Source organism: Rhea pennata, chromosome 2 (assembly GCF_028389875.1).
Source record: "Rhea pennata isolate bPtePen1 chromosome 2, bPtePen1.pri, whole genome shotgun sequence".
NCBI classification, from domain to species: domain Eukaryota; kingdom Metazoa; phylum Chordata; class Aves; order Rheiformes; family Rheidae; genus Rhea; species Rhea pennata.
In genome coordinates, this window is record NC_084664.1 from 129707551 (window position 1) to 129733948 (window position 26398).

At 39.0% G+C, this 26398-nt stretch overlaps 1 protein-coding gene across 1 annotated transcript; it reads left to right on the forward strand.

Moving 5' to 3' along the window:
* Positions 1 to 7947: 7947 nt before the first annotated feature.
* BPNT2 (3'(2'), 5'-bisphosphate nucleotidase 2) lies at positions 7948 to 25561 on the forward strand. Its single transcript, XM_062570350.1, has 5 exons — positions 7948 to 8492; positions 17397 to 17556; positions 18436 to 18531; positions 20435 to 20596; positions 21766 to 25561. Exons 1-5 carry the CDS (start codon positions 8106 to 8108, stop codon positions 22035 to 22037), a joined length of 1077 nt encoding a protein of 358 aa, XP_062426334.1. The 5' UTR covers positions 7948 to 8105; the 3' UTR covers positions 22038 to 25561.
* Positions 25562 to 26398: the final 837 nt, after the last annotated feature.

The following is a 26398-nucleotide window of genomic DNA, read 5'->3' on the forward strand; positions in this document are numbered from 1 at the left end:
ACTCAATCTACATGCCGTGCCCAATGTTTTCTGTTTGTTTTTTTTTTTTTTTTTTTTTTTTTTTGCCACGATAATTTTCAGATGAATAAGTTCTCTTGCACAGCTCCTGACATGACTTCATATACACAAGACAGTACAGAGATAGTGGGAACAAGCAACTAGAGAAAGCACATGAGGCTGGAGAACCAGCAGCTTTGGACTTGCATCAAATTAAAGAGCTTCGATATTCAGTGTCACACAGTGACATAAAATTGCTTTAAATCTGGATCAGTCCACTGTCCTACTTCACATGGGAGTTCCATGAACACCTGTGTTGGTACAACTGGGGGAAGAACAGGAGTGTTGGGTGAGAAATGAGCAGTCATGGGCAGAAAGTGAGGGCAGAAACTCCTTCAGCTGCTATTGCCACTGAAGTACTGAGCAACTGATAATGTTCAGTGTCACTTCCGAAACTTCCTGAAATGCTGGAAGCAGAGAACATGCTACCTTCTTTTAGGCAGTTTGGGAAATCTGCAAATAAACTTGATGCCTCTGAGGGGCTGCCTCTGTAAACCAACATGATCCTAAAATGAAGTTCTGCCTAGCTGAGGGGATTTTGCCATCACAGCCCTTTCTGGAAGAATCCATCAGAATTTATCAACACTTAAACCTCTCAGGTGATACAAAAATATAATAGAGTTCTAAAAGAGTCTCTTTATAAAGCTGTGAAATGTGATATTTTATTTCATTGCTTTGCATTTCATATAGTCATTTATTCCTTTGCAAATTGAATGGTTATTTCATATTAATGACTATTTCCAAATCATATGTAAATGCTGTTCTAAATTGATAGCATTTATACCCACTTAACAGACTTGAAAATTTTTGCATTTAAGACCAGAAATGACTTTCAGGCTGCTTAATTTCTTTATCCTGGACCCTTAAATTTTACTCCATACTAAGCTAAGTAACTTACTTGATCAAAGCGTAGCTTGTGCTTGAAATCTGCCACAAGCTCTCTTAATATTCCTGTGGTTCAGTGTGTTCTCCAAAGTTTTATCATGCCACAGCAGTTTCCTTACTGTCACGAGAAGACATCTTTTGTTTTTCTGATTTTTGCAACACTCTCCAACTGTTCTATATAGCTTCAATGCACCCAGTCTGTGCTGGAGTGCTGGGCATGCCAGTACACTGTGGTTTAGCTTTTCCACAGACTTGGAGTTAAGTTACCAGTGAAATCACATTTAACTCTCAAATTGTTTACAATCCAAACAAAAGGATTTATTTATACAGCATCCAAAACTGACAAAGTAACAAGCACTTAAGCTTTCTACACCAAGATCAAATATAAAGTCTCCCCTCTGTTTCCTGTGGTTGCAGTCTTCTGCATAACATAATAGCTTAGACTGCATCTGTAGAGCCTCGTCCTTATGTCTCACACAAGCTTTTACAGATACGCTCTTTCTTCAAATCTGCTAGGGGTTCCCATGCAGATTCAGTCTTTCCTCTTATAAGCTTCTTTATTTCTGACTTATTCAGAAGGTATTTCTACACTCGAAAGTAGTCTACACTCGGCTTCTTAAAGACTTTTATTTCCTTAGAGATAGAAGTGTCATTTTAGCAGACTAGCTGTTAGCCTTTGTACCTAGGTGACCTATTAACAAATTTGTGACTCAATAAGACAGTAAAATTCTACTCTTTCCCATTATCCTAAACTAGGTTTGACTATACACTCTATATACACTAAAGATGACACAGGGTCTTGAAGCAGCACCCTAAACCTTTGCAGCCAGATAAGGCAAACTGCTGATCTTTATACGATTTATAATATTTTGTCCCTTAAAAAATGTTTCAAACATTTTGACAAACTTTGTATCAGACCTAGTAGTAGCTATCTATTTCAGAATTCCTCGGACACCAACAGGTGTTTTTGAGACCCTCCTCACTCCTTTCCCTGAGATCCTGGCGCCTGGATGGTGCTGTTATCCTGTAAATGCAGGCTTAGACTACGTTGTTTCTTCCTGGAGCCTTACAACAGCCAGCTTGCTCTCTGTCACACTTTGCATGACACTTTGCATCAGTCTTTTGCCTTGGATGCCCTCCCTGGCACTGCATTCTTCTGCTTTCCCTCAAGCCCTTTCCTGAACCACAGGTATTCCATTCAATACCCTGTCATTGCCACCAAGACAGAACCAAACTCAGCTCCTAGTACAGCAACAGACTTGCCACAAGCAGCATTCCACTGGATGCAGCTCAGTGCAGTGAGACTCAAACGGGAGCCGCAGGCAGGACAGCAAAGCAATCTCTTAGCAATCACACAGCAAGGAGCTTTGTTGCACCTCTGCTCACTGAATCTTCCAGGACCACTGCTAAGGAAACCTGGAGCAGTGCAGAAGGCAGTCTCTGACTACAAATGTCAATGACAGCTCCAGTTTTGGTAGTGTGCCCTCCAGCAACATCCCAATCCAGCTGGATCATATCCTGGAGAGGAATGGAGACATAATTCTTGCATGTAGTGCAGATTATCATCCTTTCCCACATTTGAATCCAATCCTTCTCCACTAAGGAAAGGGAAGAATCCATAGACAAAGAGTACACTGCTAGGGGGAAGAAACCTTTTAGAATAGCTGAGCTACTGCTATTTAGGAACTCTTCAGTTCCTGTATGGCCTCAAGACAGATCCAGGATCAAGACTGTCATTGGTCCAGACAAGACATTTACTCCATGGGAACTTTTCCAGCATAGCTATTTTCCCTTGTCTTCTGAGAATGTAGCCAGGTCTTGAGCATTTAATTAACAAAGCAACCTAACATTAACAACTGGGATGCTCTGTCTCTGCCTCACACCCAGCAGTGCCAGGCCTGTTGTCTTCATCATGTTCCAGACCCATGCTGGCAGCTGGTTCTACACTTTTAATATCTGTCCTATTTAATCTACACTACATATATTTTGGCATAAGTCTTACTGGCTGCCATTTTGTTGCCAACTGTGAAAAACTGAGCTACAGTGGCCACAGACAGAGAAAAAGGAATAGTCTTATCTATCCACAAAATATCCCATTGAAAAAAATTGAACACGGTTTCACCCAACCCATCTCCCTTAGCGTTTACAGTTGCACATCTGACCTTTAACACATTTTGAAGAATGAAACCGTACTTCACATAGGTTAGTGTTATAAAATCCTTGGGATGCTTCCTGGGATAGTAGACTTCTCTGCTGAGCCTATGTGGGTAACTTCTTCTGCCAAGGCAGCCCAGTTCCCATGTATGCTGTGAGCTGTAGCAGCCTCAGGACGTACACGCAGAGTCTGGTCTTGGCTGTGCAAAGAGGCATTCATTGTCCCAAACCAACCCCAGAACTGATGCCTCATCATGCAATATTGGGTGTATCTGCAAAAGGATATCCTGCTTCCACTGCATCCCTTCTCACCTACCTATCCATCATAGGTCCCTCCCATCACCAGTAGCCAGTGTGTCCACCTGATAACCTACTCCAGGGCCCCTGATTCCCAGGGCCCTGATTCCCAGAGCCTACAAAGATTCAGCAGCAGCCTGCCGCTCTGTGGGCAGGGTGCCCCACTTTATGCAGCAGGTTTGAGCAGTAGCCCATAATGCCAGGGATCACATAAAATTTACCTGTGTCACAGTTTCCCCCAAACACTCTGCACCAATAAAAAACTCTGCAAGTGAAAACTACGCAACACTACAAAAGATTTTATTTGAAATAGTAACTATAGCCTTCCCTCATGGACTACCTTACACACAGACAAGTGAAGTAGCTGCAGCTGGTGCCAGCACTCACACAGCAGGTGTCCCTCAGTATTTTGGTCCCATCTGACAGCCATTTGCTGCTACTTGGCTTCTCAGAAGCACAGATACAGCAGATCTTTTTCATGTACAGTAGTTCAAACTCAACTCTGACCCTGAGGGGCTCCCCATCTTTTCTTCAGGTGGCTAACCACACAGAATCACAGAATGGTTGAGGTTGAAAGGAACCTCTGGAGATAATCTAGTCCAACGCCCCTGCTCAAACAGGGTCACCTAGAGTATGTTAGACAGGATCGCACATTTTTCACAGGCACACCACAGCTGCATAGACAAGAAATGAAGTGTTCCTGATGCTCAGAGAAGTTGTCCACAAACAGCTTCATAAATCAGTTCATTGGGGTTAGGTAGGAGTCACAGAGAAACAAAAAGCAACACAGCAATTCTGTTGCTGCTGATAGACCCTGTTAACCTGCTTGCATGGCTGGATCTGGGGAACATGTGGGCAGCATGTACTTTTCCAGCTGAGTTAGTGATGATGGTGACAAAGCAGCCATAATGACATACTATAGCTTACTGTTGACAGAAACCTGCCAACTTGGACAGGGCTGTAGCGCATCAGGTTATACATTCCTACCACACACTCAGCAAGCTGGAGTCTCAAAATACCACACTTTTTTACACTCCTCATACAGCCACAGCATGAACGAGCTTTGTGTATAGCTCATGTTCTCTCCTCCTCTCCAACACTGACCTCACTAACATTGGCCAGGAGTTATCAGCAGCCTTTTTCACTGTGTTCACTGGGGCTCACATATTCACCACCTGGTGCTCAAAAGGCATGCTTATTTAATGCATTTTCCCCACCAAGAAGCTCTCTTTTATTTGTCAACCTCCCACACTCAAAGTATGACCATTTGGCAGCAGTCACCATCACTTTTCTCATGAATGTAAAAGTAGTGCTGAGCAAAACAAACATCACTCTTAAGAAGTTCAAGATGGGAATCAGACAGCAGTATCTGCCTTACCTCCATGTCATATACAGCTCCTGCTGGATAAATTAAACAGAAAGCAGCACACTTCACTCTTAGCACATTGCATCCCATGTAAGAAGTTCTGCCAAGGCCTTCTATAATGACTGTTTTTGTGGGAGGCTAAACAAGCACATTACTTTCAGCACATTGGCATATTGTTTCTCGCATCAAGATCAGTGCTGCCTTCAAAAAATGTTGACTTCTAACATGGCAACTGACACAGATCCCATATGAACATATACACCTTTGGATTTGTATCCTCAGCTTCCATTCAGGATGGAACACTTTTTTCTCTCAGTTAAGGAATACTTTAGTATTAGAGATGGGTGTAATTTTTTCTGCAAAAAACAGAAATACATTTGTTGAAAAAGGTGGTTTGATTCAAGAAATTTTTTTTCAAGTTTGTCAAATTATTTGGCCCAGCATTGAAGTGAGTCAGAAAGATTTTATTTTCAAAACGAACGTTTCGTTTAGAATGTTACCTCTCCTCCCCCCCATGTAAATGATAAATCTCCTGTTGCTAGAAATGAACCAAACCAATTTTTTCAAGTTTATTTTGAGTTCTTACCTATATTGTAGGCTCTGGAAACACCTATTACAAATTAAACCCAGTAACAAATCCCTACCTAAATTCCCTTAATCCTAGGAGCACTGTGAAAAGATCTCTGTGCTGTTCTGGAGCACAGTGGAAGTTAACAGCACCCTGGATAAACATGAGGAATCCAATCTAGGGATCTTAGGAAAATAGTAGGGGAGGTATCAGACTAAAATTCTTTGAAAATAATGTCTGTAATTGTAGAATAAGTTTGTTATGGATAAAAATGATGCCAGTATATTGTCTAATTGTTATGTGATTTTATCCAGTATTTGCATTCTGAAAAATGTCAACGTTTATATTCTGAAACCTGACAGAAATAGTGCATAAAGTAAAACTGAAATAAAGAGCTCTCTGTGCATCATCATCCTTACAGTTTACATTGCCGTCTATATTTACCATCCTTGAAAGGCAGGCATAGAAATTTTAGTAGCAAGTAATAAATCCATCATTTTTTTCAATGCCTCTATATATAAGGTCTTCAAAAACTTCAACGGGTTAAAATGCACAGCATTTTACTTTCTTTCCATTAACAAAGAAATCAGCTCAGAACGCTACAATTTAAAATAGCAGAAGGTTCTCTTCCTTATCCTGGAATTCTTCCACTAGTAGTTTAAAATTCCTTCACTGAACACCTAGAAGCTGTTACTGACAGCACCGTGCTGAACAGTTCTACTACTACTCAGACTACTTTGCCCAGTAATTTTTAAAAGGGGACTAATTAGAAGCATGCCTGTTTTTTCAACCTCACACTCATTGCTGAAGTTTATTCTTTTGTGTTCAAGGTACAAATTTATTCTTTTCTAACACCAACCCTGCGTTGCCGCATACTTTATTACTATTAACTAGTATATGAAATGTTGAATCATAGAACTGATGATTAAGAAAATAAGCAGTATATCCTTTCAAGTCCTTCTCCTGCCAGAGAAGCAACTGCATAAAAAAAAACAAAAACAAACAAAAAAAAAAACAAAAACAAAAAAACCCCTATCTTAAAAAGAATGGGAAGCTGGCAAACGTGGACATTATAGTTGTCTGTATTGCCCTGCCTAATAGCAGAAAATAAAATCCTCATGTAGCTAAGAGTATAATCCAACTCTTCTGAATCCCATTTCAGATCCAATCCTTTCTCTTCCTACAATCCTTTGTTTCATTTGTAGTCTTTGCACATACACATACACTTAAGAGAGTGTATGATCCTGCAGGACACAGTATGCAAACATGTAACTGAAGATTTAATTAAGATTCAAAGAGGGAGATAACAAAGCAATTTTAATTTGCAAGGGCAATCTTAATTTTCGTCTTTCCTAGTTTTCACATTCTTGATTGCCTAAGTTTAACATTATTTAGAAAGAAATAAAATACAAGATCCTAGGAAAATAGTTATATTGCATGATCTCAAATAATTACTTTTACTCAGAGTCATTAGCAGAGTTTGTTTCTACAATCTGCATATCATCAAACCAGAATATAGTTGCAATAAAAGAACAGCTAATTAATTCAAACAATGCTACGCTAATTTAGCTCTTCTGTTTCTGATTTAGCTTACTCAAAATTACTAGAGTTAATTAGAAGAGAGAACAGATGAAATCATTGAACATTCCTGGTTTCCATCACAGATGTTCTGCGCATAAGCAGGTAGTTTCACTCTCTGCAAAAGTACCAGAGGTGCAAAGGAAAGGTATAAATTAAGCCAGTGGACTGTTAGCCCATAATCGGGCTGGGAAAATAGTTGATTAACTGCATTGTACTGAATGGGAGCAGCTCAGTGTTCAGAGGTTTTGAGAAATGCTGCTGTAGGCCTGAAGTGGCCCTGGCAGAAGCTGTGACCCTGCAGGGTAGGTATAAGGGGCCAAGACCCGCACGGCTCCCCAAAACGTGCCCAAAAGACAAGAGGAGAGAAGCTCAGCACTTAAGTTCAGAGTCATTAACAGCAAATCTTCAAAAGTTAAGCTCCAAATGGTTGGGATTTTTGAACAATATTCTACAGAGATTACTAAAAAGTCTACCTTTCTCCTTTCTAGCCTTACAAGTTATCTTTCTGCACAGCTTCTGGTTCCAGCTTCAAACTCTTCAGATCCTCCCACTCTTGAAAAGAGAAGTAGTTGCACTGATATTTCTTAATCTCCCTTCCGCCTGTCACTGCAAAAAGCTATGCTGCTTTTGATGACATGTCCAGCGACTTGGTGGTACCTGTTTGTCACACATATACCAGTTAAATATATATACACATATATATGTGTGTGTGCGTGTGTGTGAAAAATTATACTGCTAGGCACATTATGCTAAAACAGGCGGTCTTCCCAAATCACGGAGAGGGCACCGCGAGGGGGGCCCGAGGGGGTGGTTGGGGGCTGCCACAGCCCCGCCGGGGGCTCGGCGGCGGCGAGCCGCTGCCCCCAACGGCCGCCGCTGCCCCCAACGGCCGCCGCTGCCCCCAACGGCCGCCGCTGCCCCCAACGGCCGCCGCTGCCCCCAACGGCCGCCGGGACATGCTCAGTGCGCGCCGCGGCGCCCCGCCCCCGCCTAACCCGGATACAGACGGGCGCTGCCTTTCACCCCGGCTCGCTGGGGAACGTGGAGCCGGGGCTGGCCCGGCAACAGGAGACGCTGCCGCCGCGGCTGCCGCGCCCCGGGGGAAGGAGGCGAGCTGCGGCCGCCGCCGCCGCCATGGGGTCGTGGTGAGCGCCCGGCGCCGGAGCCCGCCCGCCTCGCTGCGCCCCCGTGGCGGCCATGGCCCCCATGGGGATCCGCCTCTCCCCCCTCGGCATGGCCGTGTTCTGCCTCCTGGGGCTGGGCGTCCTCTACCACCTCTACTCCGGCTTCCTGGCCGGCCGCTTCGCCTTCTTCATGCTGAGCGAGCCGGCGGCGGGCGGCGCCGAGGCCCCGCGCGGCTCCGCGCCCGCGGGCGCCGTGGACCTGCGGGAGCTGCTGGCCGTGTCCGTGCTGGCCGCCGTCAGGGGCGGCGAGGAGGTGAAGCGGGTGCGCGAGGGCAACGTCCTCAACGAGAAGGCCAAGGGGAAGACGCGGGAGGGCGCCGAGGAGAAGCTGACGAGCGGCGACCTGCTCTCCAACCGCAAGATGTTCTACCTGCTCAAGGGCGCCTTCCCCGGCGTGCAGGTGGGTGCCTGCCCCGCCAGCGCCGCCGCGCTGCCCCCGCGGCCGCGCTGCCCTCCGCGCCGCCGGGCACGCGTGGGCAGCTGCCTCTCCTTCCGCGCCGCTGGGAGCGCGGCCGAGGCAGAGGGCTGTAGAGGGGCTGCTTGGGATGCTTTTGAAACCTTAACATCGCCGCCTTCTCCCCGGGTTGTGTCACTGATCTGAATTGTTGCAGGTTTATAAGTGCCGACACCCTGAAACAAATCACCAGGCTCTGTTGCTCGCTTTCCTCAAGTGCCATAAGGGCTTAAGATTTCTACTGAGCTGGTTGTAAAGAGACACGTGTCACGTTTGAGTGATTGGGAGCAGGAAACACTTCTTCCCACCTCCCCCATTTGCTGGCTTTGTGCCAGTGCTGTTGTACTAAATGCAACTTTTCATGTGCTGCCGTGAGTTTTAGGTGATGAAATAAGCTGCAAGAAAGAAGCAGGATTGTGTATAAGCCAAGCCACACAAGGTGCTCGATAGGGGTTTGAGGAAGAACCCCCCCCCCCCCAAGAAAACTTTGAGAAATGTGTTTTCACTGGCTAAGGTTAAATGTAATTTGATAGAACTAATTCTGTGTGTGTTTATGGTGCTAAGATTAGCGTATACTATTAACTTATTTTCTTTGTTTTTCTTCTTTGCTGCATGTTATTGAGAAAGCTAGAAATGGGGAGAACTGGTTGAGAGTTTGAGGTTGGGAAAGATAGAATTAGGATACCAGAGCTCTCTTCTAGCTCTTGCTAGCTTACCCAAAGTTACAGCTATCTCACTCTGTGGATCACTGCCAACATGGGGCAAAATGAATTTAAGCTTCTTTAGAGATGTAGGGTGTCCCAAGCTCACATTCACTTCTGAAAACTGGGTCTGACGTTTACGGTTGCACCCAAACCAGGACCATACCTAGATGCTTTTTGGCTTTTGACTGCTTTGCCTGTGCTTTCTCTGTAGTAAATAAGAACTTCTCCTCGGTCTCTTGATTCATGATGGAAAACCCTAAATAACACACAAGTACATCCTATGAGTTTGAAAGGTAATGGTCTCATGCTTTTCCTGGACAGGCTAAAAGGAAAAAACTGTAACTAGTTTTTGTTGTTCTTTTGTGTGGTGTGTTTTTCTGCCTCCCCCCCCCCCATTTAAGTTTAGTTTTAACTGTAATCAGCACATTAGCCTGGACAGCTTGCAGCAAATATTTTGGATGCCCCTCAGGCTTTTCTTTAAGTGCTGTATAAAACTCATTGAATAGGAGAGCTAAAGGAAAAAAAATTGTTCAGCATTTGAAATAAACCTGAACTGAAATGCTGAAATGTCTAACACACCTCTACAGAAAAATTATGAAGGCTCTGTTTTGAAAATTTTCTGTCAAGACAAACTACCTTCACAAGTCATACATTGTGAGAAGAAATTTATTGTCCTGTGTTGGCTTTTACTATTCAGTGTCCGCATGGAGCTTGACATTATGACATGCCTCTGTCACTGCCTGAACTTTGCACACTTTCTTCCTACACTCACTGAACAATACTGCCTGTTCTGTGTTTCTGGTTATGTGTGTGAACTCTGGTCAGGTGCCTAGTGATGAGAATCTGACTTGCATGTCTTTCTCTCAGCGGCTGTTAACTTGGAACACCTTTTCAAAAACTTTAGTATTCATTTTTTATTTTCCAAATAGTTAACTTGTGCCTCTGTTTTTTAAAAAATAAAAAGATGGTATTTCCAAAAGCATAGCTATGTTCTAAAACACAGTATGAACTTTTGAGAAAATCCAGGTATGTCTCCCATCCTTTCTCCACTTTCATTCAGATTGACTGAGCTTGAGCACTGAGGATAAGTAGGAAGTTTCTGGCTAACATCTTTTGGCTGGTTTAGAGCTATTCATATCGGACAGGTCAGCTCTGATATATTTAGTGTTCTGAGTACATGATATGGATAAAAACACATCACTTAATGATTAATATAAAAATACCTAGCAAATTGTGTATACTAATAAGTATACTAATTAATATTAATATGTTAATTGGTATATATTAATGTATACTAATGCTGTTTCTTAAAATCTATGCTATGATGAAAATGTATTCATGAGCATTTGTCAAATCAAAGTAACAAGATATGTTTTATACTTTTACTGCATACCTGTACAATTCCCAGGTCTGGAAACAAGGACATCTCAGCCTGTAAATCCTTCCTGTGTGCCTTCAGTGCTATACAGCTAAAACTGCTACTATTTCATAGAATAGACCTTCAGGTTCAGTTGGTCTGAATCTAAGGATTACAGTGGATTTCCTGAACACTTTTCATGTGAACATCTTATGTTGTAAGAGGCATCATACTTGCCACCTGCAGCATTATCTCTAAGTATAGAGGGCATTCCAGAATAAAAACCATTGCTAAAGTCAAATAATCCTCTTCTCACTGGAGATAATGCTGCTAACCAAAGGATTGTTAAATAAAAATTCAAACAAAGAATGCAAAGAATTTCAAGAGCAAACTCATGCTAAATGCTCATTTATTCACATCATGGCAGTCATGGGGTATCTCAACGTTTAAGCTGGTACCAAATGCCCCAGCCAGTAATGACTGCTCTCCTCCCCCCAAAAGTAGTGAAATCTGCCTTAATGCAAAGAAAACAATCCATTGGTTATTCTCTAAGAATAGTTATAGTTTTCCAGTGTTTAAAAATAACTGGAAAGAGAACTTATTTGACCAAAGTAAGCTTAAGTAAGTGAGCACTCTTGGATCTGCTCTTTCCTGTATTGTGCTGCTTGACATAGTAAAAGAAGGCTTGTAAATAGTCTATCTGAAGTAGATCTTCCTCATTATTAACAAAAGATGGAAGAGTTAGACTTTCCACTTACGGAAATTGAAATAAATGTGGAAAGATTTTCAGATTCCTGACAGTTCCAAATTATAAATAGCAATCAAAATCTGAGGATGAGAAAAGTCACAGCAAATGTTTTGCCTTTCTTTTAAGAAAAAGTTTAACGTCTTTGAGAGAGAGGGGGAAACTCCACTGCTTACACAAGCTGTTCTATTTAAGATAAATGGGTGCATTTTCAAACAGATAGTAAGACATCTAAGAGCAAGGTTAGATAAGAACAAAGAGCAGTGATTCCCTTCTGTTTTATCAAAGGAGAAAGGGGCAAGTAAGTCATCTCTGCCTCCAGTGTTGTCTGATCCAGCAGTGAATATCTGTATATATTTTCTGTAAAATAAGTTTGTGCAGCTGATCTTAAAATACGTTTCATGCAACGATTTCTCTCAGTAAAGTTGTCCGCTTCAGTTAATGGCTTGGGGTGTTTCCTGCTCCTGCGCTGTGGAGTGGAGCATTGCCCTCTGTTTGTGTTTGCTTTTGCTTGCACAGTGGTGGTGGCGAGATAAGATGGGTTGGGATGGAAATAAGGTGAGGCTGAAGTCAGCGCTGCTGCTGGAAAGGGACAGTGGGGGTGCTGGAAAGCTGTCTTTAAATCCAAAATTAGAGAGTGCCCAAAAGAGCTAATGCACTTTGCTCAGAACTACTTCTCTGAAGAGATGATCTGATAATATAATGACTTCAGTGACATTATCTGACAAAAGAGCTTCTGTTCCAGTGCCACAACTCAGGGTCTTCCATCTTGCTAACACCACTTGTCCAGGAGTATGAACCTGATATTTGAATGCCTCCAAGATTTAAAAAAACATACATATGGAAAAGTAATCCTTATTCAGTTCACAGTGTGGCCCTACAAACAAGCTGTATCAGTCCATCTGAAGGAATAGTGTACTTAAGCATAAGGTTGGAATGATTGACAGAGCTGAGGTGTACTTTTTAAAACAGTAATTTGGCCAAAGTCTCTGTGTTTTTAGACTATGAAAATGCCAGCTTTAGAATGGCCCACGCAATTCTAATTCAACAATTTGCTGCTGCAATATAGTATAGTTTGTTTTCTTAAGATGCAGACTTAATCTTACTCACTTGAATAAATTCTGCACTGTACTTTCGTTGTCATGCTTTATTTTTCTGTTTTAGCTTATTTTTGACCAGAACGGTGGTGCATAATGCTGTAGTTGCTCTAGCTATGTGTCTTTTTCCTAGCATAAAAATAGAATAGAGAAATACCTTTTGTTTCTTCCTGTTTTATTGTAACCATGATGGAGAGTGAGTCTTCCTGTGCCCCAACCTACCTCTGCCCTAACCTGCCCCAACCAAAGGCATCATCTTTTTATCCCTCCTGCTACTGACCTGAAGGTTCTTATATCTCTTACCTGGTTAAGGCAGACTATATAAATGTGCCATTTCAAGTTTATGCATAGTAGTGTTGAAATCTGTCATCAGTGTTTGAAATTGAAATTTAAGAACTTGTCAGTTGTACCTTTAACAAGATTTTAATCTAAATTAATTCCACTTTTTGTATGTTAGTGTCTTGAAGCACTCCTTTTTCAAGCTACTTAAAAGTATTTTCTAGGTTAATATCTGCTCTTTGCAAACTCTGACCACAATGCTGCTTATTATAATTAAAAAATAAAATTTAAAAAAATGGAATTTCATCTAAAATGACAAGCTCTGCACCTGATAATGTTTTTTTTGAGAAGACAGATATGTTGAGGAGTAGGTTTAAAAATCAGAACGTCACAAGAATTTCAGTATTGCAGAATAAATTCCATAATTTGTGTTTGTGGAAAGAATACCATCCTCAATTCTTAGTTTTTAACAAAATTAACATCTGTTTGGCCCTTATAATTTTAGCAGCTGTCAAGAGGTTTGTAAGTAAAATGAGAAGTGTGTATGTTAATCTGTAATCTCATTAATAAGTGTTGTCTGTAGATACAGTTTATAATTGATACTAGGTGATTTATTTTGGCCTTCTGTACCTAAAATGAAATTAAAGTCCTTGACTTTATGGTAATGGGTTCTGTGATTATCTTTTCAGATGTAATTACAAGTAGTTCAGTTGGCTTGTGTGTGTACTGGGCATATTTAATCTGCCATCTGAGCATCTGGAGATTCAAATTTCTTATTAATGTAGAGAAGCACAAACAGTGTTAAAGTTTGTGTGTTCTATTATATCAATATACATCTAACCTGGTTTTATTTGGCTGCTTTTATAAAATGAAAAATAGCGTTGAGAACCTCTTGTGATGTGCCAGTCATCCTTTTCTTTTTGTTAAATTTGCATGGTTACATTTGTACAGAAGTAATTGAGAATTTTGCCATCTATTGAAAGGGATAGTGAACTAATCAGTGAGTGGCTTTCTTACTGTTATTATTTTTAAATTTCAATTATTTTAACAGATTACTGTCAAGATTGTATGACTTCTATGATTCATACAGTTCCATTTGTTGGATTTTTGTTGTTTTTATAATTTTTACCAACTTGTATTCATCACAAGTAATAGGAGCAGATTAGTCATCTGATATGTCTTTACTATATATGAAAACCTGTTAGTTTTACTCTACTTCCTGCAGGCTTAATGACCAAACCTATGTAATGAAATTTTTATAAGCACTGATTGAGCTTTTTGACACTTAGTTTAGTCCATGTTCCTGCTTGCCCACACTGGCACCTTACTCATGCATGAAGTCACCTTCTGCTGTAATTCAAATAAATGAAGATGAGAGTAGAAGAAACTGTAGAGCTTCTATCCAGCTGGACTTCTGTCCCCTTAATGTGTGGCATTATTAGAGAGGTATATGATATTTTAATTTCAAATGCCAAAATGATACAAGCAGGTTTATGTATGTTTACATTTGGAATCTCTTGTAACATACCCTACTTAAACTCTCTGTAAAATCTAGCAAGCTAAGCCTTTTTCAAAGGCATGAAGAAAATCACCTATCTTTTCTTTGTAGTATTTAATGGTAAACTAAGAAGGAAGAGCTTGCTAAAGCACCTTTTCAGAAGAAAGCAGCTGGCTTTAAAGGTGTCTATGTATTGAATAAACCTAAAAGTTTTGGCTAAGCTAGTAAGATTACTAAATGTTAAACACTCCTCTTAAGAAATTACAGTTTTCTGTTCAAATATTTTAGCTTACATTTTTCAGCTTAATTTCTCTTTAATGGGTGGGTTCAAAGGCAAAACTATAGTTGTGCTGTAGTCTTTCAAACCAGGAAAAAAATTAAATTTCTTCGCTGCCACGGACAGCTAGTTAGTGTTTAAGTAGGTTTGTGGGGTGGTATGCTGCCACAAAGACTTTGCAAAGTGCTGGTAGGGAATGACTGCACACAGGCAATGAGCCAGTGTGAGGTTCCCTTAATTCTTTATGTCAGCCAGACTGTTGCTTGTTTGTTCAGATCACTAAATTTGCCCACACGAATTTTGAGTACACTTCTAAGTTGTCTTCCTTGTTCTCGAGCAGTCCCAGATTTCTCTTTCCGCGTGTTGGTGAGAGACTGTTTTCTGTATAAAGACTTAACTTTCCAAGGCCTGGGCATGCTTCTGGGCTGTAGAATGCACAGCTTGTTCTGGCCCAGGTGTTTCCATTGAACCTCTGCTGCTGCCTCTCGTGAACAATTTCCCTCATTCATTGTGAGATTCCTACATGTTATTGACTCATTTTAAAGAAGGTCTAAACTTGAAAAATGCAGTCGGATTGCCTCAGTTATAAAAATGGAGGGATTTTTTTGGTTGACCTTTCAATACTAGTCTTTTCAGCATTTTACGTAGTTTTTAATAAATCTCTACATCTGATGCAGTTCTTTTTTTGTGAGGAGGGCTTTTCTCCAAATATAATTGGGGAAGATTGCTGAAAGGTAGTTAAACTCAGTGGGCAGTATGCAGAAGATTATGAGAGTGGCTTTTACAACATTAGAGCTATTAAGGGGATAACTCTAAATAGCTATTTCTCTCTTTCTGCCTACTGTCTCAAATTCTTGCACAATGGGTTACTGTCTAAACCTGTTACACTAAAAGCTTTGGGAGGAGGCAGTGTGATAGCAGGTATGAAAATCAAATTTGCAACTTTATAATTACTTACACTGAAGTAGCAGTTTAGTTGACTGAGCTGGAGCAAGCTTTGTTGACTAAAAGATTTGCTATTGTGGTTATTTAGCTACTGTAACTGCTGCTAATTTCTGAGTGAAGACCTGGGAATGCAGTCAGCTACATACCACATTACTTCAGAAAAGGCTAAAATTTAAGATCACACCCCTTAAAGGCTTCCAGCAAATAAGTAGGAGTGGAACATTAAGCAGTAGAATAAGCCACCGATTTCACACACAGGCACATCTTCCAAGGTTGTTTTCTTCCTTTAAAAAAAGGGAAATTTACAATGTTAAGGGTTGGTGATATTCTTCTCAGGCTACCATGCCTTGCAGAACCTATAATATAGCTTCCTAACCATAAATAAGAGACATGGTCACTGCAGATATTGAAATGACTATGAATTTCTATTTGGCCTATGTTTTTTATGCAGCCAAGGCTACAGAGCAAACAGTAATATGAGTGAAAGAACTAGTGATCCAGTTGATTTTTTTCAAATGACCTTCAAAGGAAGAGATGGGTGGGTGGGATCAGTATCATGGGATCCCTTCAGCTATATTACTATTACTGCAGATAGTAATGCTATTACTGCTATTATTTTGCTGTAGCTTTACACAACTTGAACTAGTAGATTTTTCTCCGAAAACAGTACCTTTCAGAATGTGTAATGTAACAGTATGTTTAACAGATTTTTCCATTTGAGAGTTGGCTCCAACCTTGTAATGTTTTGGAAGCAGGCTTTATTCTTTTGAAGAAAAAGATTACTTATGCTGATGTGTTATATGCTATACTAGAACTTTAAAATGCTTGGAGGTTGTGTTAAGACAGCCAAGTCTGTGGAGCTTGTCTTGTTCACTTTGCAGGACTGTTTTCCCTAGGGGAAAACACAATTCAGCAGGTTTATTGTATAGTGACAGATGTTTAATTTGTAAATGTCAAAGCGACTTCAAGGGCTCTGTGGTTGGCATGCAACACTTCAAATACTGGTGTTACATCAGCTGACGGCCACAAGGTATGGATAGAGTTACTGTGATTCTGCTTGTATGAGATAATGAGATATTGTATAGAGCACCTGCCCTATGAGGAATGGCTGTGAGAGCTGGGCCTCTTCAGCCTGGGGAAGAGAAGACTGAGGGGGGATCTTATCAATGTGTACAAATACCTGACGGGAGGGTATCAAGAGGATGGGGCCAAATTCTTTTCAGTTGTCCTGTGTGACAGGACAAGAGACAATGGGCAGAAATTGAAGCACAGGAAGTTCCTGTGACTGTGAGGGGGAATTTCTTCCCTGGGAGAGTGACGGAGCACTGGAACAGGTTGCCCAGAGAGGTGTGGAGTCTGCTTCTGTGGAGATCTTCAAAGCCCACCTGGATGCAACCCTGTCTAACATGCTCTAGGTGACCCTGCTTGAGTAGGGAGGTTGGACTAGATGATCTCCAGAGGTCCCTTCCAATCTAGGATCTAGGATTCCTGTTCCTATATGTTATACTGCAGTTTGCAAACTATTTATTGATAAAGTATTTGTACCTTTGAATCTGCATATAGTGGCTTATACATAGGATTCTACATTGGTTGGAATATTAGTCCATTACTATAGCTGTTTACCTTATGATTATCTGGGAGAAAATGTTCTTCTTTTGACCCTTGAAGTAACTGCTTGTAACGTTTGATTTTAAAAATGCAATTCATACTGTGAGAACATTCAGTAAGAATGACTGTAGCCAAGCAAGTGATGTCCAACTATGTGATTCACAGCAAAATTTAGAATGTGATGACAGTAGCTTATCAATTGCTGAAAATGACCAATTCATGTTGTTTTAGCTTGAGGTGAAGTGAGAAATAGAAGATAGGAACAAACCTTTAATTTTCCAAGTACCACAGGTACAGCATTTGATGAGTTAATGCATCTACTTTTGTTGTCTTATCATAGATAAATTCTGAAGAACATGTTGATGCAGCTGATCAGGAGATAGTCTCTTGGGATCGTAGTATTCCTGAAGATATAAAGAAAAAAATACAACCCAAAGAGGTTCCAGCAGAAAGTGTTACTGTCTGGATTGATCCGTTAGATGCTACACAAGAATATACAGGTAACTGATTCTTGTTGACAAATCATGTGTGTAATTCTGATGTCTGCCTTTTATACTGGAGACAGAATAGTAAGTATTTAGAATGACAACTCTTGTTAATGTATGCTATATCAAAGTTAGTGTGATTTATCTGTACAAATTGCAGGATGAAACCTCTATAGTTGTCAGACCCTAGCATTTACTTTCATATATGCCAACTCTGAAATTACTTTAATATTCCACGTAACTAAGTAATTGGTAAAGTACTGTCATTTATGGATTAAACTGGGGATTACACATTTCATTGTATTTCAGGCAACGCTAAATGTCTCAAAATATCCTTTGTTCCTCTAAAGGAAAGGGTAAACGAATATCATACCTGAGATACAACTTTTTTTAAATACATAATTCAATCTTACCCTCTTTAGAAATCTAAGATGTCACATAAGCAGCTTAAGGCAATGCAAATAAAACTCATAACTATTTTAAAGCAAACACCATCTAATACTTATTTTTTTCTAGTATTTTATTGATAAAAATCAACTTTTCTTTAACGTCTGAGTTTTCAGCTTTGAGCCAATAGAGTATAGGACAAGGAACATAGAATGGAGATTTTGGGTGTATGTATCTCTTTATGAAAGCACATACTGCATAAGATATGCATTTGATCTGGTAAGAGTATCTACAGAACAGGAAGAATTACTGGAAAAACAGAAAGTCTTTCAAGTCTTTTGGTAACTGTAGGGTAACTTGAAGATACAACAAAGCTACATAATTGTAAAAGGTGGAATTTGGAATGCCAGCTAGTTTTCAAAGAACAACATATCTTTCCCGGGTCCATTTTCTTTTTTATGTTTTTCACGTCTGGTTGTAAACATCTTTTTCTCATTTTGCCCACAGAGGATCTTCGACAGTATGTCACAACAATGGTTTGTGTGGCTGTAAATGGTAAACCTGTAATAGGAGTGATACACAAGCCTTTTTCGACATATACAGGTACTTTTATAACTTTACATAGTTCTGGTATCTTCAATGATTACGCTAATTAAAATTTGACATTTGACAGAAAACCTGTAGATATATGAAAAAAATAAACCTACTGCAAGCTAGTACTGTTGTAGATCTTAGAATTAGAGCTGCAAATGTGTTCTGTGCTATAAAACCACAATGGAAAATGTTGTCCATGTTTAACATAAAAATGATGCATTAACAAAAACTCAACTCTGAAAATACATTTGACAATTAAGGTCTCTTCAATAGAAGCACTTATAACAAACCAAAGAAAATGAAACTCCCACATACTGGTCTTTTATGTGTTGTTACTCTTGAACAGAATAGTTCTTTGCTCGTCCAGCTCATTTAGCAGAAATGCTTGGGTCTGTGAAATTGCGCCCAGGAGCTTATGTTTCTTCAGTGTGAGTAACAAAGACAGATAAAGATATTAATGACAACTGTGTATGTGTTTCTGGCAAGACTATTCCTTGCAGCCTTATTGATTGTCTGACATACTTTAAAGTGCATGAGCCTGACCTAATTAATTCTTGGATACTAACAATGTGCCAGTGAGGATGGCTGCAAGTTTGGCAGTGTATGTATACTACAATTCTGAGTAATTCAAAGTTGTTTTAGTATTCGCATCTTGGTATATCATATAGTTGAAAGAAGAGTTGCTGTTCTCATTTTTCCCCTTAGGCAATACTGACCTCTAGAGTTGTGAAGTTATGCAGTAGCTCTGATAGAGAAACTAAGAATGTTTAATTTTTTTTTTTTTTTTTGCCTACTGAACACTCAATATTTTGTACTAAATACCTTGCTGTCTTTAAATGACGACTTAAATTCCAGTCATTTTGGTATGTGCTCTGTTTTTATATTCTTTAAGTATCTTGACCTTTTTGAAACACATATTCTAAGTATCATCTTATATCTGAACTTTTTTTCCAAGACTGAAAATTTAATCAATTATGAGAATTTATCTCCTTTAATAATAATAATAAAGTCTGACATCTTCAGACATGGCATCAGATGAGATGCAATGAATCTATTATTCCATGTGAAGAATGTTCATTTCCCAAGCTGGAAATACTGATATATTGTCAGTAGAATTGTTTCTAATAATACCCCACAAATACAATACTGACTGTCTCTATTGCTTTGTTACTACACATAGCTTAGTCTGTTGCTATACAGTCTGGCCCTCTAGTGAGATAAAATTGCTGGTTGGTCTACTAAGTAAGTGTCAAATTAAAGGTTAGGAGATGCCACCTACCAAGTTTGGCTTTGAACCTCATAATAAAACAACGGGGAGATTGTGTATTCTAAATCCAGTCTCCAAAACACACTCTGTAAAATGTTTTCATATCTTTCCTTGGTATTATTGTCCTTCTGAACAAAATGACTTAAGATAACATTTTTGCTACCTGCTTTGAGGAGTAGAGGAGTTGTTTTTAAAACAAAGTTTGAAGAAATATTGGATATGTTTCTGACTCAAAGCCACCCTATTAACTTTGGTGGCTTTACAACTGCATGTTCTAAATATTATTTTTTGGATTTTTTCCTCTTACTGTGTTTTTTCTTTTTTTTTTTTTTTTTTTTTTTTTTTTTTTTTTTTTTTTTGAAGTCTTACACAGGAATAGCCAGGCATGGAATAATGCTGTATGCACAAAAGTGTGTGTTTGTGTGGGTAGCAGTTTCTTTTTCCCTTCCACTCATGCGCACATGTGGGCACGCACCCCTTTCTTCTCTGGCAGCCCCAACTTTCACTATTATATCTAACAGTAGGGAGGGAAATTAATTCAGAGGCATCACTTTCATTTTCTTGGATAAGTAGCTTTTCAGCTTTATGGTTAACAACAGAAATTGTCTTTTATAAAGCTTACCAGAACTCATGTTTCGTTTTTAGCCTGGGCGATGGTGGATGGTGGGTCAAATGTAAAAGCTCGTTCATCCTACAATGAGAAGACCCCAAGGATTATTGTATCCCGCTCTCATGCAGGAAAAGTAGAGCAGGTTGCACGGCAGACATTTGGAAATAAAACTGTGATAATCCCCGCTGGTGGAGCAGGTTTGGTTTCTTAAGCATCCTATCCCTCTTATTGCTTCCAAATAATTTAACTAGGTAGCAGATATTAGACAAAAGGATGCAACTGTGGCATGCATCCTTTCTCTTCTTACCTGTTGTTGTTCACACCCCAAAAAGCAAGTGCTTGGTGGTAGGGACATTGTTTCCCCTTTAAAACCCTGAATGGAAACCTAGTTCAGACTTCAGGCTATTCACAGGTTGGTTAGTATGTGAATCTAATCTTGGACCAGCAATGTTATTTTGTTTCTTTCACTGAATATGCTAATGTGCATTCTCTGAAGGCACTGATGTGTTTGCAGAGGGAAAAGGAATATATGGCCAAATATCAAATCATGTAAGGAATCTGTTGGCTGTTAATTAACTAGTAGTATGATTTATTTATTTATTTATTTAACCTTACACAATATCCTTGCACGTATTATTGCCAGAATGCAAATATGCAAGGCACCAATGTGAAGCAGTAACTATTTTAAAGCCTTGTCAAATCCATGCGAAATGTGAATTTTATAGAAGTATATCTTTCTATGTCTTTAATATGAAAATGTTTAGTCAATAAGGTCATGCACACGTGAGCAGCTCTTGTTGTGACAATCTAAATGAATTTTCCTATGATAGCAGAGGAGATGAAAGTATAACCGATTATAGTAGTTATTCTCTTAATTTTGACTCTGTATAGAAGAAGAGGATAGGAAAATTTTAATAAAACAAAGGTACTAGTTGAACAATTGAAAAATTTCTATAAAATAAAGTCATAGTCACTGACTATGAACAGTGACTTATGAACTGCACAATGAATGACAGAGGGGAATGAGCTAAATTAATAGTTTATAGTCTTTTTCTTCTAAGGTGTCTCTAGATATATTTAACATGTTGGTAAAGACTGTCTAAAAAGAGCATGTCCAAAATACCCTAGGTTTCCATAGTGGCTTGGGAGAAAATTTTTGATTTTTAAGCTTTCTCTGTAGGTCAAACAGCAGACAACAGAGGTTATTGGTGTATCCGCTGTTGTACTGAACTAGCATGATATAATTGAGAACATAACTTTCCTAAATGTTCTATGTGCATACTGTTAACACTTGCTACGTTTATCCTTTGTGATGAATTGGGAAGCTTAATGTTTGTTAACTTTTACTTCTGCTCGTTTCTCCTAGGTTATAAAGTGTTGGCCCTCCTTGATGTGGCTGAAAAGAATCAAGAAGAAGCTGATGTGTATATCCATGTCACGTATATTAAGAAGTGGGACATATGTGCTGGAAATGCTGTGTTGAGAGCATTGGGTGGCCATATGACTACCCTGGCTGGTGAAGAAATTAGTTACACTGGCTCAGATGGCAATGAGGGAGGACTTATAGCCAGTATTAACATGAATCATAAAGCACTGATTGAAAAACTTCCAAATCTGGAGAAAACATCACGCAAATAAACTTGACTGGTGGAGAAGTACAAATAATGCTTTTGTAGTCTCCAAATGCTCTGTCTGAAGAAGCAGGTGAGAAAACCTGCAAGGAAAGATGCACAGCAAAGCAAAGCAATTTGGTGTGGGTTTGGGGACTATAGAGTACATTGGGTTGCTTGAGTGATGGTATTAAAACAAACAAAAAAAAAAAAAAACAAAAAAAAGAAAAAAAAGAAAGAAAGAACTTGGAAATAGAAAGGTGACTGACTGCCTCACACCTCAGTTTTCATGTCTTATTTTTTAGACTGTTTTCATGCAGTTCTTATACTCAAGGTGCATATACAGTATGTATTTGAGAATTTAGGTGAATTAAAAGGAAAATCCAAATTGTTTCATAAAATAACCAAAGTAGTTCTCACAGGAATTTTTTTTTGAACCTTTTACATCTTGTTACTGTAGTTTTAGCAGCTCCATAATGAATTAGGTAGAAAAAAAAGATTGATTTATATAACCATTTGATAACTGTAAACAATTTAGCAGGAAATAAGACCCTGTGTTCTATATCCCCTGAACAGAAAGCACAAGAAGGGTGACACAAATTTATATGCAGCAAAAGTTTATCTTTGACAGAGTGGCACTCTTTTTGCTTTTTAAGATAAAAAAAGAAATGTTCTGTACTATTTTGACATTTTTCCTGAAGATGTAAACCAGTTTAGTTCAAACAAGTTGTGAATATTACTGTTTTATTAATCAGTGTAATTATTTCCCTATACTTTTTTAAAAGAAGGCAATGTTTCCTTGTATAGTTTTTAACAATTAATTCTTGTCACTGATTTCTGTGTATGGTGTTGAAGGTGCATGCCAGACTTTTCTCTAAGGTAGGACTTGTTCATCATTCGGTGTTTATACCTGTAGATAGGTTTATACCTATCCTTCAGTATCTATTTTTTTCATTGATCAAAGTCATATGGAATGAGTTTGATGCAAATAGTGAGTTGATTGCTTATTTTCATTTACAGCATCAGGTAGAAACCAGCAATTTTTCTAGAACCCCGGAATGACCTTTGTCCCCCAGCTTATGGGTCTTCATTTCTGCAGAAAGCTCTTGAGTCATCCTGAACAGTCTGTGGTTACTTGTTTTATGGAAATTAGCACAATGCATGAGACCATTTTTCCATAACTCTAAATTTAGTTTAAGCAATTTTGAAGAGTATTTGGCATTTGAAGAACAAGAGGGTGACAACGTTGTTCAATAAAGTTTTGTGGAATTGGGTCCAGCATACACAGAACAGAACTCTTTTGATATCAAATGACAAATTGTGGCATCTGTAAAATATGTGGACTTCTATCTGCTGAAAATGTAACTATCTCTTAATATTGTCCTTTCAGCCCCTCTAAAAGGACTTCAGGAAGTTAAAATGTACCTGTTCTGTAAATATCAATGGGTAAGCTTCCCATGTTCTTCAAGAAAGTTAAAGTTGTTATTTAGTACAAACATTTTCCATTTGAAGTTTATTCAGTATAAGCATAGGCTGTTTCAACCAAATTCATGTCCTCTGATAAATATCTTAATTACTTACGTCTTAAATTTTTCATCTATTGGTATTCTGATTAAGATGACTGGTTCCCCCCCCCCCCCCCCATCAGTAGTGGTGCATGTCATACCACTTCTAATTCTGTTAACTTCTAGCTAGTGTTCACATTTCCACAGGATCTCCTCAGATGTTACATAACTACGGATATAAACTTTCTGTTTCCTTTGTTTTGTAAACATACAGGCAAAGTAGACTGAAACTGAGTTCTACTAGCCTTTTGGTACGGGTAGTTTTTTTTTTCTTATACTTTCTTTTTTCCCAGAATTGTTACTATTGCTGCTGTTTGGGAATAGGTTTTACATGTGTAGATAATATACAAACAAAGCAACTTAACTTCCAATTTTTAAATGTAATAATCTGCTGCATGCTACACAAATAAGTGAATATGCTCTTACTAAAAAGGGACTCATTTATTCTGAAAGCTTGTTGAGCTTCCAAATGTCAGTGAAGAACAAAAGTCAAGGCTTAGTGATATTTTACAGGAAGACTGCAGCTTTTTTTTTTTTTTTTTTTTTTTTTTTTTTTTTTTTTTCCTTGAGGCTGATTAGTTAAACAACATGGGTTAAAATTTAGATATGCGAAATAGCTATAGTAGCCTGAATGTATCACTAAGGGTGAATGCACAGTGCTCAAGTAGACAATAAGACAAAGCTTATGGGAGATGATTGTTCTGCATTCAGGTTGAAAATGTGCGTAAGCTTTCATGATGAAAGCTTGACTGCTTTTATTTTGGATATGATTCCTTGCATAAGCTGTGATCAGAGAGTTGCTGCATGAGACCTGGAGAGTAGGTCAAGATTACATATCTTGGGTTTGCATCTTAGCTGAAGGTACACAGCAGCAGTATTTGCCTAATTAATTTCTCCCTAGGGAGACAAAGAAGCTACAAAGGTGAACTTCAGCCCTCCTTTTGTTTATCTCATTTGCTGGCTAAAATATCTAGTCTTTCATCAGGAAGACTTTTAAGCTTGTTTAAACCTGATTATATTTCAAAGTGCTTTATTGCACTGGATTGTAGTGCTCAATACCTTTCAGTTTCGGACTCTTTTTGGACCATGCTCACTACTGCTACAAAGAAAGGAGGAGATGAAACTGAGGTGCCCGGATAACTGCTTCTGGCACAGTCTGAGCACATACAGGTTTACCACAGCTGAGATCTAAGGTGATGCTTGGAGCCTCCCCAGGTAGCCTGAAGAGCAGCTTCTTTGGTATGAGTATTGTCAGGCTTCTGGTGAATATCAACTTCTGATGTTGTCATTCTACAATAAATGTGACTTTTGCACAGGCCAGGAAGTATTTAAAAGTGCTTGCTTAGTGCATATGTGTCCTCACTCTTAGATATTTGTATAAGATTAATACCCAGTACATGCTCTTTTTTTGACTAGGTTTGTACTGTTTTAAGACACTTTGCTATCCCAGCTTGACTGTATGTTTGGTTTCACCTGTGTGGATGTGACTTAAGTTTGTGCCCAGAGTGGTAGGCAGTTGTACCACAGCATCTCACTGCAGGGCTATAATGTTGTTCATTATATCCTAGACTCTTTCACATAAAACCCATGAAACTATTTTTAGGGATGCTGCTTAAAACAATAGCACAGCATAGGTGGGTACTACAAAAGTATGTCTTTTCTAAAAAATAAATTAAAATAAAATCTTTCATTATATCATTTTAACTCCAAACAAGGGAAGTAGGAGAATGTATTGTTTTAGCATTACTTTTTTGTTAGTTGTTTTTTGTTTGAGTGGGTATTATGATCAAGACAGTTACAAATGAAATTATTCTAAATCTATTTTTGGGAGTCTTTTGGTTTTTCTTTTTTTTTTAATCATTTGTGGAAAAAAAGTGAATGTTAGCATAGATGATACCTAGGACTGTACCAGGAGTCCTAACTTGCATTCCATAAATGAATGTTTTCTAAATAAATTGACATGGAAATAAAACAGTTCAAAATTTTACTTAACTGATTTCTAGTTCAACATATTTGCCAAACTTTTACAGATGAACTAAATAAGCACAGTTTGTTCTGATCTGCAGAGCACATAAAAATACTGAAATATACCAAGAAAGCTTGGATGATGAATTTCACCGTGTCAGTGAAACTGAGAAGTCATCCAGTGATGTTTCATATACTTGCTTTTCCTTTATTCAGTTAGTCATTGCAGTCATTACAGTCATTAGAGTAACTCCCTTGAGGAATTATTTTTCTGATTTGCTTCAGATTTGAGAAGGCTTTTTTGGTTTGGTTGTTTTCCTTTTTATAGTTAGTGGTTGGAGAGCAGAAATATGGAGGGGAGTCATCTCGCTTGAGCTAATAGATTTTTCTTGTTAATTGAGAACATCAGATCTCCCACCATCTTTTATGTTCTATTAAATCTGTTGGAGTTATACAACAGCACTGTAATACTCCTGACTTAACAGTATAAAACGGCCTGCATCCTCCGGAGTAATGCAATGAGAAGTGACTAAGTATTGAGCCGGGCCTGTTGTGTGTCACAGCAGCCCAGGTTTGCTATTTCATTTTCACATGGATGTGGTTCCAGTTGCAATTTCTCTGATGGCAAAACCATTTATAGGGTACTGTCCCTCCTAGTTATGCCCTAACTCTTCAGGGATCTATTTTCTAAAGTAAACTAGAGAAGTGGAGAGGGAAGAAGGTTTAGATAACCATGCAATTAAGATTTAATGAACCATAAATGAATGTCTCTGTGATTTTAAGCTGTAGCAGGATGAGAGGGAAAAATGCCTCCAGCCAAGGAAAGCCTGAGTGGCTTCCTTTCAGGCTGAACTTCCCT